The sequence below is a fragment of the Tamandua tetradactyla genome, chromosome 4 (genome assembly GCF_023851605.1).
Source record: "Tamandua tetradactyla isolate mTamTet1 chromosome 4, mTamTet1.pri, whole genome shotgun sequence".
NCBI classification, from domain to species: domain Eukaryota; kingdom Metazoa; phylum Chordata; class Mammalia; order Pilosa; family Myrmecophagidae; genus Tamandua; species Tamandua tetradactyla.
In genome coordinates, this window is record NC_135330.1 from 112,624,407 (window position 1) to 112,637,597 (window position 13,191).

General features: G+C 36.5%; 1 protein-coding gene and 1 pseudogene across 6 annotated transcripts in view; both read left to right on the plus strand.

Annotated features, from left to right (window-relative positions):
• Positions 1–13,191, plus strand: part of ZC3H13 (zinc finger CCCH-type containing 13) — a 92,689-nt gene that overhangs the window by 31,363 nt on the left and 48,135 nt on the right. For all 6 annotated transcript variants that reach the window (XM_077158266.1, XM_077158268.1, XM_077158271.1 and 3 more), the window contains one exon: positions 403–600. In XM_077158266.1, the coding sequence (XP_077014381.1) occupies positions 403–600 (198 nt within the window). The remainder of the gene's footprint in view (positions 1–402; positions 601–13,191) is intronic.
• On the plus strand, positions 709–6,337 carry LOC143679488 (dnaJ homolog subfamily C member 14 pseudogene; annotated as a pseudogene).

Consider the following 13,191-nt stretch of genomic DNA (forward strand, 5'->3'; position numbering starts at 1 on the left):
CAAAACATTCTAAGTGAAAGAAGCCAGACCTAAAAAGGTCACATTATGTGATTCCATTTATAAGAAATATCCAGAATAGGTAAATTGACAGAAATAGAAAGCAGACTGATGATTACCAGAGCCTGGAGAAAAGAGGAGACTATGTTGTAGCAGCTGAATGATAATGAGATTTACATTTGGTGTGATAAAAATGTTTGGAACTAGACAGAGATAGTTACTGCACAGCATTGTGAATGCACTAAATGCTATTGAATTACCCACTTTTAAAATGGTTAATTTTGCGTTGTGTGAGTTTCACCTCATTAAAAAAGTATTTTGGGGGAAAAGTTTTTGTTAAAAAAAAATTCATTTTATCATTCAAACATATTTGAACCTCTAATGAAAGCTTTGTGTTACCTTCAGGAATTCCAAAAGCAACCAAAGTAAAAAGAAAGGACCTCGTACTCCTAGTCCACCCCCTCCCATACAGGAAGATATTGCTCTGGGGAAAAAATATAAAGAAAAGTATAAAATAAAAGACAGGATAGAAGAAAAACCAAGAGAAGGAAAAGACAGAGGACGTGACTTTGAAAGACAGAGAGAAAAAAGAGACAAGCCAAGGTAAGTAGAATAAAAAATATTTACCTTTCAGAGGCTTTTAGGCTTTAGTGTAATGGCTTTTTGTTTTTTTAACTCTGCATGTGTATTTAATTATTCCCATATTGATTCATGAATAATTCAGTAAGCATTAACTTTTATATAAATGGATTTCAGAGAGCTAGGCAGTGAAAGAGCAGGGACCCCTTTGAAAATGTTTATTTTGAAATGTAATCATTGTTTAAAAATACAGATTTTGGGCCACTGTATTGACAAATTTAGATTCTCTATATTTTAACAAATAATTTTTCATAAATATAGAAGAGTAGAGAACTACTCTTTTAAAGAGATTACTTCTTAATGGTTTATTTCAGGACTGACCAGTTATAAACAGTTTATTGTAAAAATTCATTTATTTGATGCTACAGAGAACAAATATCCTTTTTTTAAAAGTCAGTTTATCTAATATTTTTCTATTTCTCAAGATTTATGAAGTGCTTACAGATTTAAAGGGGTCAGATCAGATTAGTTCTTCAGTTCTTTCATGAAATGATTATTTTTTCAAGAAAAATATAAATCTTTAGAGAACTCTCAAACACTTTTCTACTTGAGTTAGTGCAGTGGAAAGTGCACAAGCCTTAAAATTATGCAGATAGAAACGTATATCCTGACTTTGCCAGTTATTTGATGTGAGACCCTGAACTTGTTTTTTCTGAGCCGCTATTTCTTCACCTGTAAAATATGCATGATAACTGCCTCATGGATTTGAAGGGAGGATTAAATGAGATAATACTTAAGAAAATAAGCCAGTGTGCTCACTCTTCATCTTCCTATTTTAATAATTATAGTGTAGTGATATTGAAAAATGCCTTTCTGTTTGTTTTCACGTAAATTATATGATTAATTGAATGTAGCCGTAAATATATTTAATTTTTTTAGTAACTTTTCTACTTTTTTTTCTAATACTTACATAGTATCAGTTAGAATTAGAATCAGCTTCTAATAATAGGGAACTGATTTGGGGAACTCAGGCACTTAGCAGTATTCCCCAATTTGCGGCATCCTGCGATCATATGAGGGTTCCAACCTATTGGAACTATTGATGCCTGGTTCTAACCCTCAGATATTCTGATTTAATTTGTTTGAGGAGCAACTAGGGCATCCACATTTTTAAGCTTTCCAGGTAATTCTAATATTCAGCAAAGTTTGGGAACCACTGACATACAGGTTTAATCTGCCCTTTAAGGAAGCTCAGAGTAAGGCATCCCCAGGCTGATAAAGCATTCCTCAAAGGCATTGAGAATCTAGGCCCTATCTTTCTTCCTTGTATTTGCTTCCTTTGTCAAGGTCATTTTGTGGTTGAATATGACCGCTGATGCTTCGGCCTTTATATCCATACTCCAATCAGCAGAACAGAGGAGGAGAGGGGTTTAATATTCCTGGAAGTCTCACACTGTTTCTCCTTACATCTTATTAGAATTTAATCTTGTTACATCTAGCTATGAGGAAACTGTAGTCCTTTAGCTGGGCAGATAAGAATGGAGTTACTAAAGAGAAAGGAAAGAATGGATGTTTAGGTAGGCCATTGTCGTCTCTCCTACACTTGCTAATTGCCATTTCCATTCATGTTATTAAATAACTAGATTGTTAGAGTAAACAGTTTTACCTGGCACTTTTTCTGGATTATTTGTAGTACCATTCAGGGTAAATTATCTACCCAGCAAGCAGTTAATACAGCTTTAGAAGTTCAACAAAACCCAGCCTTTTTCAGAAAACTGATTTTGATAACAAGCTTAGCCCTTATTCTTGAGAAGAGAGCATCTTGTCTAACTTATTTATATGAGTCATTTTTTTCTCTCTCCCTGCGATCGCTTAGAAGAGCCAAAATGATTCTCCAGCTGTTGCTAGGTCCTGGGAAGCTGGGGTAGTCTCCCTGCATTATGCCTCATTGGAGCAATAAGGGAATGGTTACCTGGCATATCCACAGTTCTTGAACCTGTTTTTGTAAAACTCTGTGTTTTACTCAGTCCAGTACATTTGTGAAAATTAAGTGTAAACCAGATGTTAACATTATATGAAATGTCCTTGTTGATTTCCATTATATCAAAGTAGCACTGTTTTATTTTGACCTGGAAATCTCTAAGAAGGGATTCTTAACATGTCTCAGGATAGTTTACCATTTAAATGGTAAAACATTGTGTATTATGATGAATTCCATTTTTACATGGGTTGCCTCTTCATTTTCCATTTTTCTCTCTGGCTGTCTCTACCAGGAACAACATAGTATGCCTTGTACTGACCTGTTACCCACTCTATAGGAAAATCAGTGCTGGACTTACTTATTTTGTCTAAGGAAATAAAGCCCCAGAGCTAGGAATACCGGACTATATAGGTACCTGACTTGCATTTGAGTTCTTAAGTCATATTTGTCAAAGTTGAAAAGGCATTTTATTTAGGAGAAGTTAATTTAATTTCCAGGTTTTTTAGGTGGGTCTGTTATTTGGATTTATCTCTGTTTATCTCTCCTGCAGTAAAAAATTTAATAATTTTAAGACAAAACATTGGAGCAAGAGTAGGAGGTGGAGTGGAGCTGGGGTAGCTACTCTCGGAGCTCCCCCTGGCCACAAGATCAGCTGCTCAAGCCAGGAAGGACTTATTGTCATTTTTCATCATCCGAACTTGCCATGATAGTTGTGACCTAAAATCCTCAGAAAGCCCCGGAGCCAGAAGCACCTTGGAAGAAGAGGGTTGGTGGAGCCCATCACAGTGATGGTGCTTCCCTCAGGACTTTGGATCCTCCATGGACCCTGACATACTTTCATTCTCAGGACTCAGGGACTCAGTGGACACTGCTCTAAATGGTACCCATTGCCTCATGAAACACTATAGTTCTAAGTACGCACAGCCTCCAAACCCAGCTCATTGGTCAGATCCAAGCCATGACCCTCCATGGGGTCCAAGACCCCCCAGGGATAAAGAAAATCTGATCAGAGTGAGGCATCTTCAGAAGAGTCAGGAGTGGACCAGAAACTCCCAAGAGAGAATGAGATTGGGTGCCAGGAGGATGGAAACCCTTCTTTTCTTTCCATTTTACCTGCTTGCAACTGCCAGGGAACCACTAGAATCCCTGAAGAGTCTTATTTTCTGAGGGAGGAGATAGCCCTTCTAGCAACTTTTGCTACCACTGTACTTCTGCAGCCTTGGGAGATGAAGAGTTTGGAAGAGGAATATGATGATGAAGAACCTCTTAAGTTCCCCAGTGATTTTCCATGTATGCCCAGTAGAAAGAAACCACTACCCCAGAGACAGTGACACTGCTTTCCAACCTAGGAGGACATTTGAGAGGGTGGACATAAGGGATTCCCGGTCTCCTGATTGACATTGGCTTGGTTGGAAATGAAGTCAGGCAGATATGCACAGAGTAGGGAACAGAAGAACTATGTCAGCTTGGATAGGCAGGCTTCTGATGGCTGAATGAACTGCTGGTATTGGTGGGAGGGTATGTGGAAACTTGTGGGGATCTCATCTATACATGTAGGCAGTTGAAAGGTAGTAATCTGGACCTTTTCCATGTCTGGGTGGGAATCTGGGCTGGAAGACTGGGTGCCTGGTCCCAAGTGATGTCCCAGTTTCTGAGCCAGGGGTTTTGCTGTGGGGCAGGTCTGTTCACCCTTTTTCTTAGATAACTGGGTACTTTGCTGCTTTGGGCTCTTGCCCTCTTGTTGGGATGTCTATAATTGGGGTGGCAGTTTCTGGTGGGACTGAGCGACTGCTTAGGCTGGAGGGGTAAGGGCACCTGACTCTTATCTTGGCTGGGGGTTCTCCTGCCTTGCAGCATTGCCTAACTGCTGAGAGAGAACAGGCTATGACAGCAGCTAGTAAGGATTGTATCAGGGTTGACTGGAGTTGCCTTGGGTCAAGCAGAAGACTAACAGGCAGGGGAATGCACCTGTAGCTCGTGGGTGCTGTTGCCAGCCTAAAGAGGAAGTTCCTCAACTTTTGACTGTGGTTGGGGTTCCTGAGGATGAAGTAGACCCTTTCCATGTGCTGGGAGTTGAAATTGAAATTACAGCATCAGATGTTGAACTGAAAAAGGCTTATAGGCCTCTGGCAGTGATGGTTCATCCTGACAAAAATCATCATCCCGGGGCTGAGAAGGCCTTCAAAGTTTTGTAGGCAGCCTGGGACGTTGTCAGCAACCCAGAAAGGCAAAAAGAATATGAGATGAAACGAATGGCAGAGATTGAGCTGAGCTGGTCAGCGAATGAGTTTCTATCCCATCTGCAAGATGACCTCAAAGAGGCAATGAGTACTATGATGTGCAGCCGATGTCAAGGAAAGCATAGGAGATTTGAAATGGACCGGGAACCTGAGAGTGCCAGATATTGTGATGAGTGTAATAGGCTGATTCTGCAGAGGAAGGAGATTTTTGGACAGAGTCAAGCATGTTGGGCCTGAAAATCACCTACTCTGCAGTGGTGGGTGGAAAGGTGTGTGATATCACAGAGTCGGCTAGATGCCAACATGTGGGAATCTCCCCAGATACCTATAGAGTCCCCTATCACATTTCATTTGGTTCCCGGATCCCTGGCACCAGTGGGCGTCATAGAGCCATCCCAGATGCCCCTCCTGCTAACGTTCAGGATTTCTTAAGTCAGGTCTTTCAAGTACCACCAGGCCATATGTCCAGTGGGAATTCTTTGCAGTTCCTTGGCCTGGTGCTGGGGCCACTGCTCCGTCCAAGCCTTAACAGCGCAGTACCCAAAGGGGATGCCAAACTGAAGCGATGGAAGAAAGTGAGGAGGCCCTTCCAACACTGACACCCCTACTCTTCTTTCGTCAAATCAACATCAGGGAGTTAGAGGGCTGTGTACAGCATAAATAAACAAAAATATTTATTTTTAAATATTTTAAAAAGTGGGGGAAAAACACTTAAGAATTTTTGTTACTGCTTTCAGACTGCTGGGTATATTATTAAAGGTTAGTATCTAAATCCCTTTGTAGAAAATTGCCCTTTAAAGTTATTTTAAATGTTTTAAGAGATTTATTCGGAGTATTTTGGTTACCAGGATGTGTTGTATGCTTAATTATGCTAATTAATTTATTCATCCAGCAATTATTTGAATACCTAGTGTGTGATAGATACTGTTTAAAAAGTCGGTGATGTAACGGTGAACAAAAATTGTATTTCACTCTTTTGTCAGAAACTTTGCTATCATAGATGGAAGTAATAGAGCAATTATGTGTATAAAATAATATCTTTCAGAATATGATTTTTGTTTGTTTTGTTTTGGCTTCCTTCCATGTAAGTACAGCTCCCTAAGCCTATTGGATATGGGGGTTTGCTTGCATTTCTTAAAGGACGCTCTCTGTTGAGTTACCAGAAGGGTGTAGGTGTGACATAGCTGACATAACAAAAGCCACACAATCCAGTGACTTTAGCTCTATCTTCTATGTCTCAGTTATTCATCCATCTAGATAAGGGCCTCCTAACCCTAAGTCCATTGATGGACTTTAGAGGACTGCAAAGTTCTCAATTTGTGTATAAAACTTTGCATGTGATCATGGTGATGAATACACTACTATGTGATGACATTGTGACCCATTGATTGTACACCATACACAGAATGTTTGTATGTTAAGAATGTTCATGTTTGTATGTTGTTTTTGTTTGATAATACAAAGTAAATTTTTTAAAAATGAAAAAAAAAGAACTTTGCATGTTTGTTTGTGTGCATGTTTTGGTGAGGAAAAGAGTGCCTGTAGTTTCCCAGAAAAGATTATGATTCTGTCTTGCCCGACCCCCCCCCCCCGCAATTTGGGAATTGTTAATTATTCTTGAAGTTTTGTCACTGATGATCTAGCACTGAGGATGAGTACTTGCCTCCCAAAATCTTAATCGGCCGTTTACCAGAATATCTGTTAATTTCATTCATATATATTTTAGTATATATTTTTAAAAGATAAGGACACTTAAGAAAATGTCATCACCATACCAGTATCACATCCCCCTTCCCAACAGAAGAAAATACATAATTCTGTTTATCTCTCCTTTATTTAGGTAATATTTGACATTTTAAATTAAAGTTTATAGTTTTCTTTATCAACATGTTTCTTGACTTTTTTCAAATTTATCCTGTGTACCATTTTGTTTTTTGATTTTATTTTTAACTTTTTTATTGTGAAATGTAACAAATAAAGTAATAAATTTCCAAGTACATTTTAGCAAGCAGTTATAGAACAGATTTGAAACTTTGGTATGGATTATAGCTCCACAATTACTTGTTTTTTTCTTCTAGCTGCTCCAAGATGCTGGGGACCAACAGAAATATCAATATAATGATTCAGCAGTCATACTCATTTATTAAATCCTATCTTCTCTGTGATACTCCTCCTTCTCTTTAAATAATATATATACATAAAAAGCAATAAATTTCAAAGTACATTACAACAATTAGTTGTAGAACAAATTTCAGAGATTGATATGGGCTACAATTCCACAATTTTAGGTTTCTATTTCTAGCTGCTCTTAGGTACTGGAAACTAAAAAAATTATCAGTATAATGCTTCAACACTAATGTTCATTTGTTAAATCTGACCTTCTCTGTATAACTTCACCATCACCTTTGATCGTTCCCTTACTCTTTAGGAGTATCAGGGCTATGCCCATTCTAACTTTTTTATGATGGAAGAGGCTGTTGCTAATGTGGGATGGGGGCTGGAGCTAGTTGATGTTCTGGAAAGGCTGGCCCTTCTGCATTGCAAGACTTATCCAGGGTTTGAGTTTATTTTTAATTAAAAAGTTTTTAAAATTAGAGCAGTTGTAGGTTTATAGAAAAATGTAGAAAGTGCAGCATTCCCATGTATCATCCCACTCACTCAGTTTTCCCTATTAACATTTTGCATTAGTATGGTACCTTTGTTATAATCAAGGAAACTGTTACATTATTTACTGTAGCCTATAGTTTATATTAGTGTCCACTCTTTGTGTTATGTAATTCTATGGGGATTTTTTTTTATTAATCTTTTAAAAAAGATACAACAACAAACAAAAACATTCTTAACGTGATCATTCCATTCTACAAATATCAGTAATTCACAATATCATCACATAGTTACATATTCATCATCATAATTGTTCCTTAGAACATTTGCATCAATTCAGAAAATTAAAAGACAAAAAAAAAATACATATCTATGGGGATTTTTTAAATAACCATTCTGTTAACAAATATGCAACCTAAAAAAAGGAAGTAATGTGATTTTAAACTACAAACTTTAAAAGCATTGCTGAATTTGTAGTAACTTTTGTATCATTTTCCTAATCTATGGATATTAACACACTATCAGGATGGAGTATGAGAACGTTAATTGAACCTTTATACTCATGTTGGGAATTGCTTGGCTGAGACATTGTCTTTTTTTCCTGCATTTAATTAAGCCCAGTCAATATAACTAACAAGTACTTTCTTATGAGTGCTAATTTAGACTAGGGGTATGATATTTAAACATTAAAAGAAAATTGTAATGTAGCTGACCATAAGTATGTAACATTCTAAGATTATGATGGACACATTAAAAAAGAAATTGTTCCTTAAATATCAAAATAACATTTGAATTGAAAAGAAAAAAAAAAAAAACCCAGCTTTTCATATTTAGTTCAATGACCAAGGCTTGAGCTTTCATTTGTAGGGATGATATTGGAAAAATTTGGTGCCTAGGGAGAGAAACTTGTTTTATGACCAAAATCTTAAAATGCTGTTTATGGACCTGAAAGTTGTATTTTTTGCCTTTGTCCAACATGCTTTGTGGGATAGAGCGACTTGAGAGAAGGGTTTTTCTCAAGTAATTTCAGAGAGATTTTCTGGATGGTTGGGAAGTTTAACCCTGTTCCAATAACTGGTGCAGTATATAACATGGTAAATGTTCAAAAATTCAATCCACTATAATTGTGGGCCTGGGTCACAGTGAGATTAATGAAATAACCAAGACAAGCTTGGTATTCCCAGCAGCCAGCTGCAGCAACAGAATCCATCCCAGTCTGGTTGTGGTTTGGTGATGCCCTGGTTGTCTGATCCTCTCCACCTGTCCTTACCACCTTACCACATCTCAGCAGAATGTAAGAGCTTTAACTTGCTCCACCAGCAAAAACTAAGACTTCTTGACTTAGCTCATGCTCTATCAGTGTGTATTACATTATTTAAATGGTGAATTATTTTGTATTTGAATAGCATTAAAGGACATGTTCATTTAAGGGTTATCTTAATATTCTTCATTATTAAACTGAGACTTTTGAAATTATTTCACTTATAAGTACAAAAATGAAATCTGACTTAAATTAGTAGTACTTTGCTTTAAATCTACATGTATCATCTAGAACTTCTATTAGTTTGTTAGAATCAAATCTGTTTTACCAAGACTGTTACATATTATGGAGGAGAGATCTTTTGAAAGATTTCCATATACAGAAATAATCCTCCCAGTCTGTAGATAGAGTTAGTAATTATTCCCCTTTCAGGGAATATTTACCGCTTGCTGCAAAGGGACAGCAAGCTACTGTATCTAAAACAAACCATCACACAGAAACATTTTCTTTCTCCTTACAGATTTATTTAAATAGTAAGATCTTGCCAGATGTTGTGTGATTTCTCTGCAAAAAATTCTCCAGTGATCTCCCTCATGTTTAGAATAATATCCATACCTTTACCATACTCTCTGGCCCTTACCTACTCTCTGACCCTGCCTTGTATGATCCCTTCTGCTCACTCGCAGCCATAGCTATCCTGTCTTCTTTCTAATTTCACATATCACAGTGCTCCTGTCTCCTTTGTACTTACTGAGCTCTGCATGGAAAGCTCATTTTTCGCATCTTTCAGATCTTAGCTCAGATAGCATCCTCTCCTCAGCAGAGGTCCCTTCTCACCAAGCAACCTAAAGTAGCCCATCGGACAGTGTTTTTTTTTTCCTTTTTAACAGTTTGTATTTTACTACCCTGTTTTGTAGACTTTGCTGTATTAGCTGAAATTGCCATTTTTTATTGTTGCTTCACACCTTATATGATAGACTATTTATCTGTACAGACTGATTTTCCATCCTAGTCCTGCCTCTGATTAGCTGTGTTCTGTTTTAGTTACCACATAAAGTTGTGATTATTAGGTGAGTTTAATTGTTCTTACTGTGTTTCAGAAAGAAAGTATCATTACTTTTTTTTCACCAAACACTATTTACATATTGATAGAGTGCATCCAGTATACCCTGCTACTGAGCAAATGTTACTTTATTTTCTCTGTCCTGATGAGAAGAGTTTGGAAACTACTGATTAAGGAGGTGACCATCAGTATTTTGGATAGTGAAACAGTTCAGTGGAGGAAAGGGAGATTTGTGACATTCATTTTTTAATTTAGTTTTGTCTTTTTAGGGAAGGAGGGATGGAAGAGAAAGAAAAAAAGAGAGGAAAGGAGAAAGGATAAAGAAGGGAGAGAAGAAGGGGAGAGGAGGGAGGGTAAAGTGGGCAAGAGAGCACTGCATTACCCATCTCTCTTCAAAAATCTTCAGATCATACTAGAGCAGAATATCAGAGGAAGTTGCACTGACTTTGGGAGTTTATTGTTTCTTGGCTTATTCAGAGTAATTCATTCAGCTTACTTGAGCCTTGACATTGTCATCTTTACCAGAGTCAAAATATCAAGATAATACAGTATCTGTCCTTTTGTTTGGTTTATATCACTGAGAATTATGTATGCAAGGTTCATCAGTGTTGTCATATGCCTCAGGACCTCATTTCGTCTTACTGCTGCATAATATTCCATTGTATGTCTATATCACATCTTGTTTATCCACTCATCCCTTGATGGGCACTTGGATTGTTTCCATCTTTTGGCAGTTGTGAATAGAGCCACTGTGAAAGTTGGTATGCAAATGTCTATTTGTGTCACTTTTTTCAGCTCTTCTGGGTATATATGGAATAGTGATGTTGCCAGATCATAGGGCAGTTCGATGTTTTGTTTTCTGAGATACTGCCACACTGTCTTCCATAGCAGCTGTAGCATTTTACAGTCCCTCCAGCAATGAATAAGTGTTCCATTTTCTCAACATCCTCTCAAACATGTTTTAGTTTCCTGTTTGTTTAGTGGCAGCCATTCTTTCAGGTGTGAGATGATATTTCATTGTAATTTAAATTTGTTTCCCTTATGGCTAAAGATGAGCAACTCTTCATGTGCTTTTTAACCATTTGTATTTGCTCTTTGGAAAAAGGTCCATTCGTATCTTTTGCCCATTTTATAATTGGGTTGTTTATTCTTTTTTTGTGGGGTTGTGTAATTTCTTTATGTACACAGATATCAAAACTTTATCTGATGTATGGTTTCCAAATATTTTCTCCCATTGAGTTGGCTGCCTCTTCACCTTTTTTGTCAGAATCCTTTGAGGCTCAGAAACTTTTGATTTTAAAGAGTTCCTATTTATCTGTTTTTACTTTTGTTGCTTATGCTAAGTTGTAAAGTTCAGGAAACTACCTCCTATTACTAGATCTTGAAGGTATTTCCCCAGGTTTTATTCCAGGAGTTTTGTAGTACTGACTCTTATATTTGGGTCTTTGATCTGTTTTGACTTAATTTTTGTATACGGTGTAAATTAAAGGTCCTCCTTCATTCTTGGCTATTGATACCTAATTTTCCCAAGCCCGTTTATTGAAAAGACTATTCAATAAACAATTCAGCAGATTTGGGATCCTTGTCAAAGATCAATCAACTGTGAATTTGGTGGTTAATCTCTGCACTCTTGATTCCGTTCCACTGATCAGTGCTTCTGTCTTTGTGCCAATATCGTGCTGTTTTGATGACCATGGCTTTGTAGTAAGCTTTAAAGTCAGAAAATGTTAATCCTCCTACTTTGCTCTTCTTTTTTAGAATATGTTTAGCTATTTGAGGTTTCTTTCCCTTCCGAATGAATTTGATAACTAGCTTTTCCAAGTCTTCAAAATAGGTTGTTGGAATTTTGGTTGTTATTGCATTGAATCTATAGATCATTTTAGGTAAGACTTAACATCTTAACAAAATTCATTGAAATCTCTTTCCATCTGTTTAGCTCTTCTTTAATTTCTTTTAATAGTATTTTATAGTTTTCTGTGTACATGTCCTTTACTTCACTGGTTAAGCTTATTCCTGGAAACTTGTTTCTTTCAGTGGTTATTTTGAGTGGAATTTTTTCCCTTAATTGTCTCCATATTTAGATCATTATTTGTATATAGAAACATTTCTTTTTTAAAGTGTTTTTCATTGTTAAATATAATGTATATACAAAGGGAAAAAAGCATTGAGTTTCAAAGTACACGTCAATAAGTAGAATCAGAACAGGTATCAGAGTTTGTTATGAGTTACCATTCCATTATTTCAAATTTTTCCTTCTAATGGCTCCAGAACACTGGTGGCCAGAAGAAATTTTTTTTCTTTTTTGTGAAAAATAACATATTTGCTAAAAAGCAATTAAATTTCAAAGTACATTGCAACAATTAGTTGTAGAACAAATTTCAGATTTCAGAGGTTGGTACAGATAAAATTCCACCATTTTAGTTTTTTATTTCTAGCTGCTCTAAGGTATTGGAGACCAAAAGAAATATCAATATAATGATTTAACAGTCATACTCACTTGGTAAACTCTACCTTCTCTGTATAACTGCACCATCACCTTTGATCTTTTCTATACAGAAACATTTCTGATTTTTGTACTGTAATCTTGTATGCTGCTACTGTACTATATTTATTTACTTAAGTATGTTTGTCATGGATTTCTCAGGGTTTTCCGAGTATAGGATCATGTTGTCTGTGAATAATGAAAGTTTTACTTCTTCCTTACCTATTTGGATGCCTTTTATTTCTTTCTCCTGCCTAATCACCGTAGCTAGGACTCCTAGTACAATGTTGAATAATAGTGGTGACAATGGGAATCCTTGTCTCAGTACCAGTCTTAGGGGAATGTGTAGCCTCTCACCATTGAGAATGATGTTGGCTATGGGTTTTTTATATATGCCCCTTTATGATGTTGAGGAAGTTTCTTACAATTCCCACCTTTTGTAGTGCTTTTACCAGGAAAGGATGCTGAATTTTGTTGAATGCTTTTTCAGCATCAATCGATATGATCATATGAGTTTTCCCATTAAATTTATTAATATGCCATATTATAGTAATTGATTTTCTTATACTGAACCACCCTTGCATTCCTGGTATAAATCCCACTTGGTTGTGATGTATAATTCTTTAAATGTATCATTGGATTCAGTTTACTAGAATTGTGTTGAGAATTTTTTATCTGTGTTTTTCAGGAAAATTGGTCTGTAGTTTTCCTTTCTTGTAATGTCTCTATTCAGTTTTGGTATTAAAATGATATTAGCTCATAAAATGAGTTAGGTAATGATCCTTTTTCCTCAGTTTTTTTAAGGGGTTTGAGCAGAACTGGTGTTAGTTCTTTTTAGAATGTTTAATAAAATTCACTTGTGACGCCATCTGGCCCTGGACTTTTCTTTTAGGAAGACTTTTGATAGCTAATTGAATCTCCTCACTTGTAATTGGTTTGTTAAGATCTTCTATTTCATATGTTTCTAGAAATTTGTCCATTTCA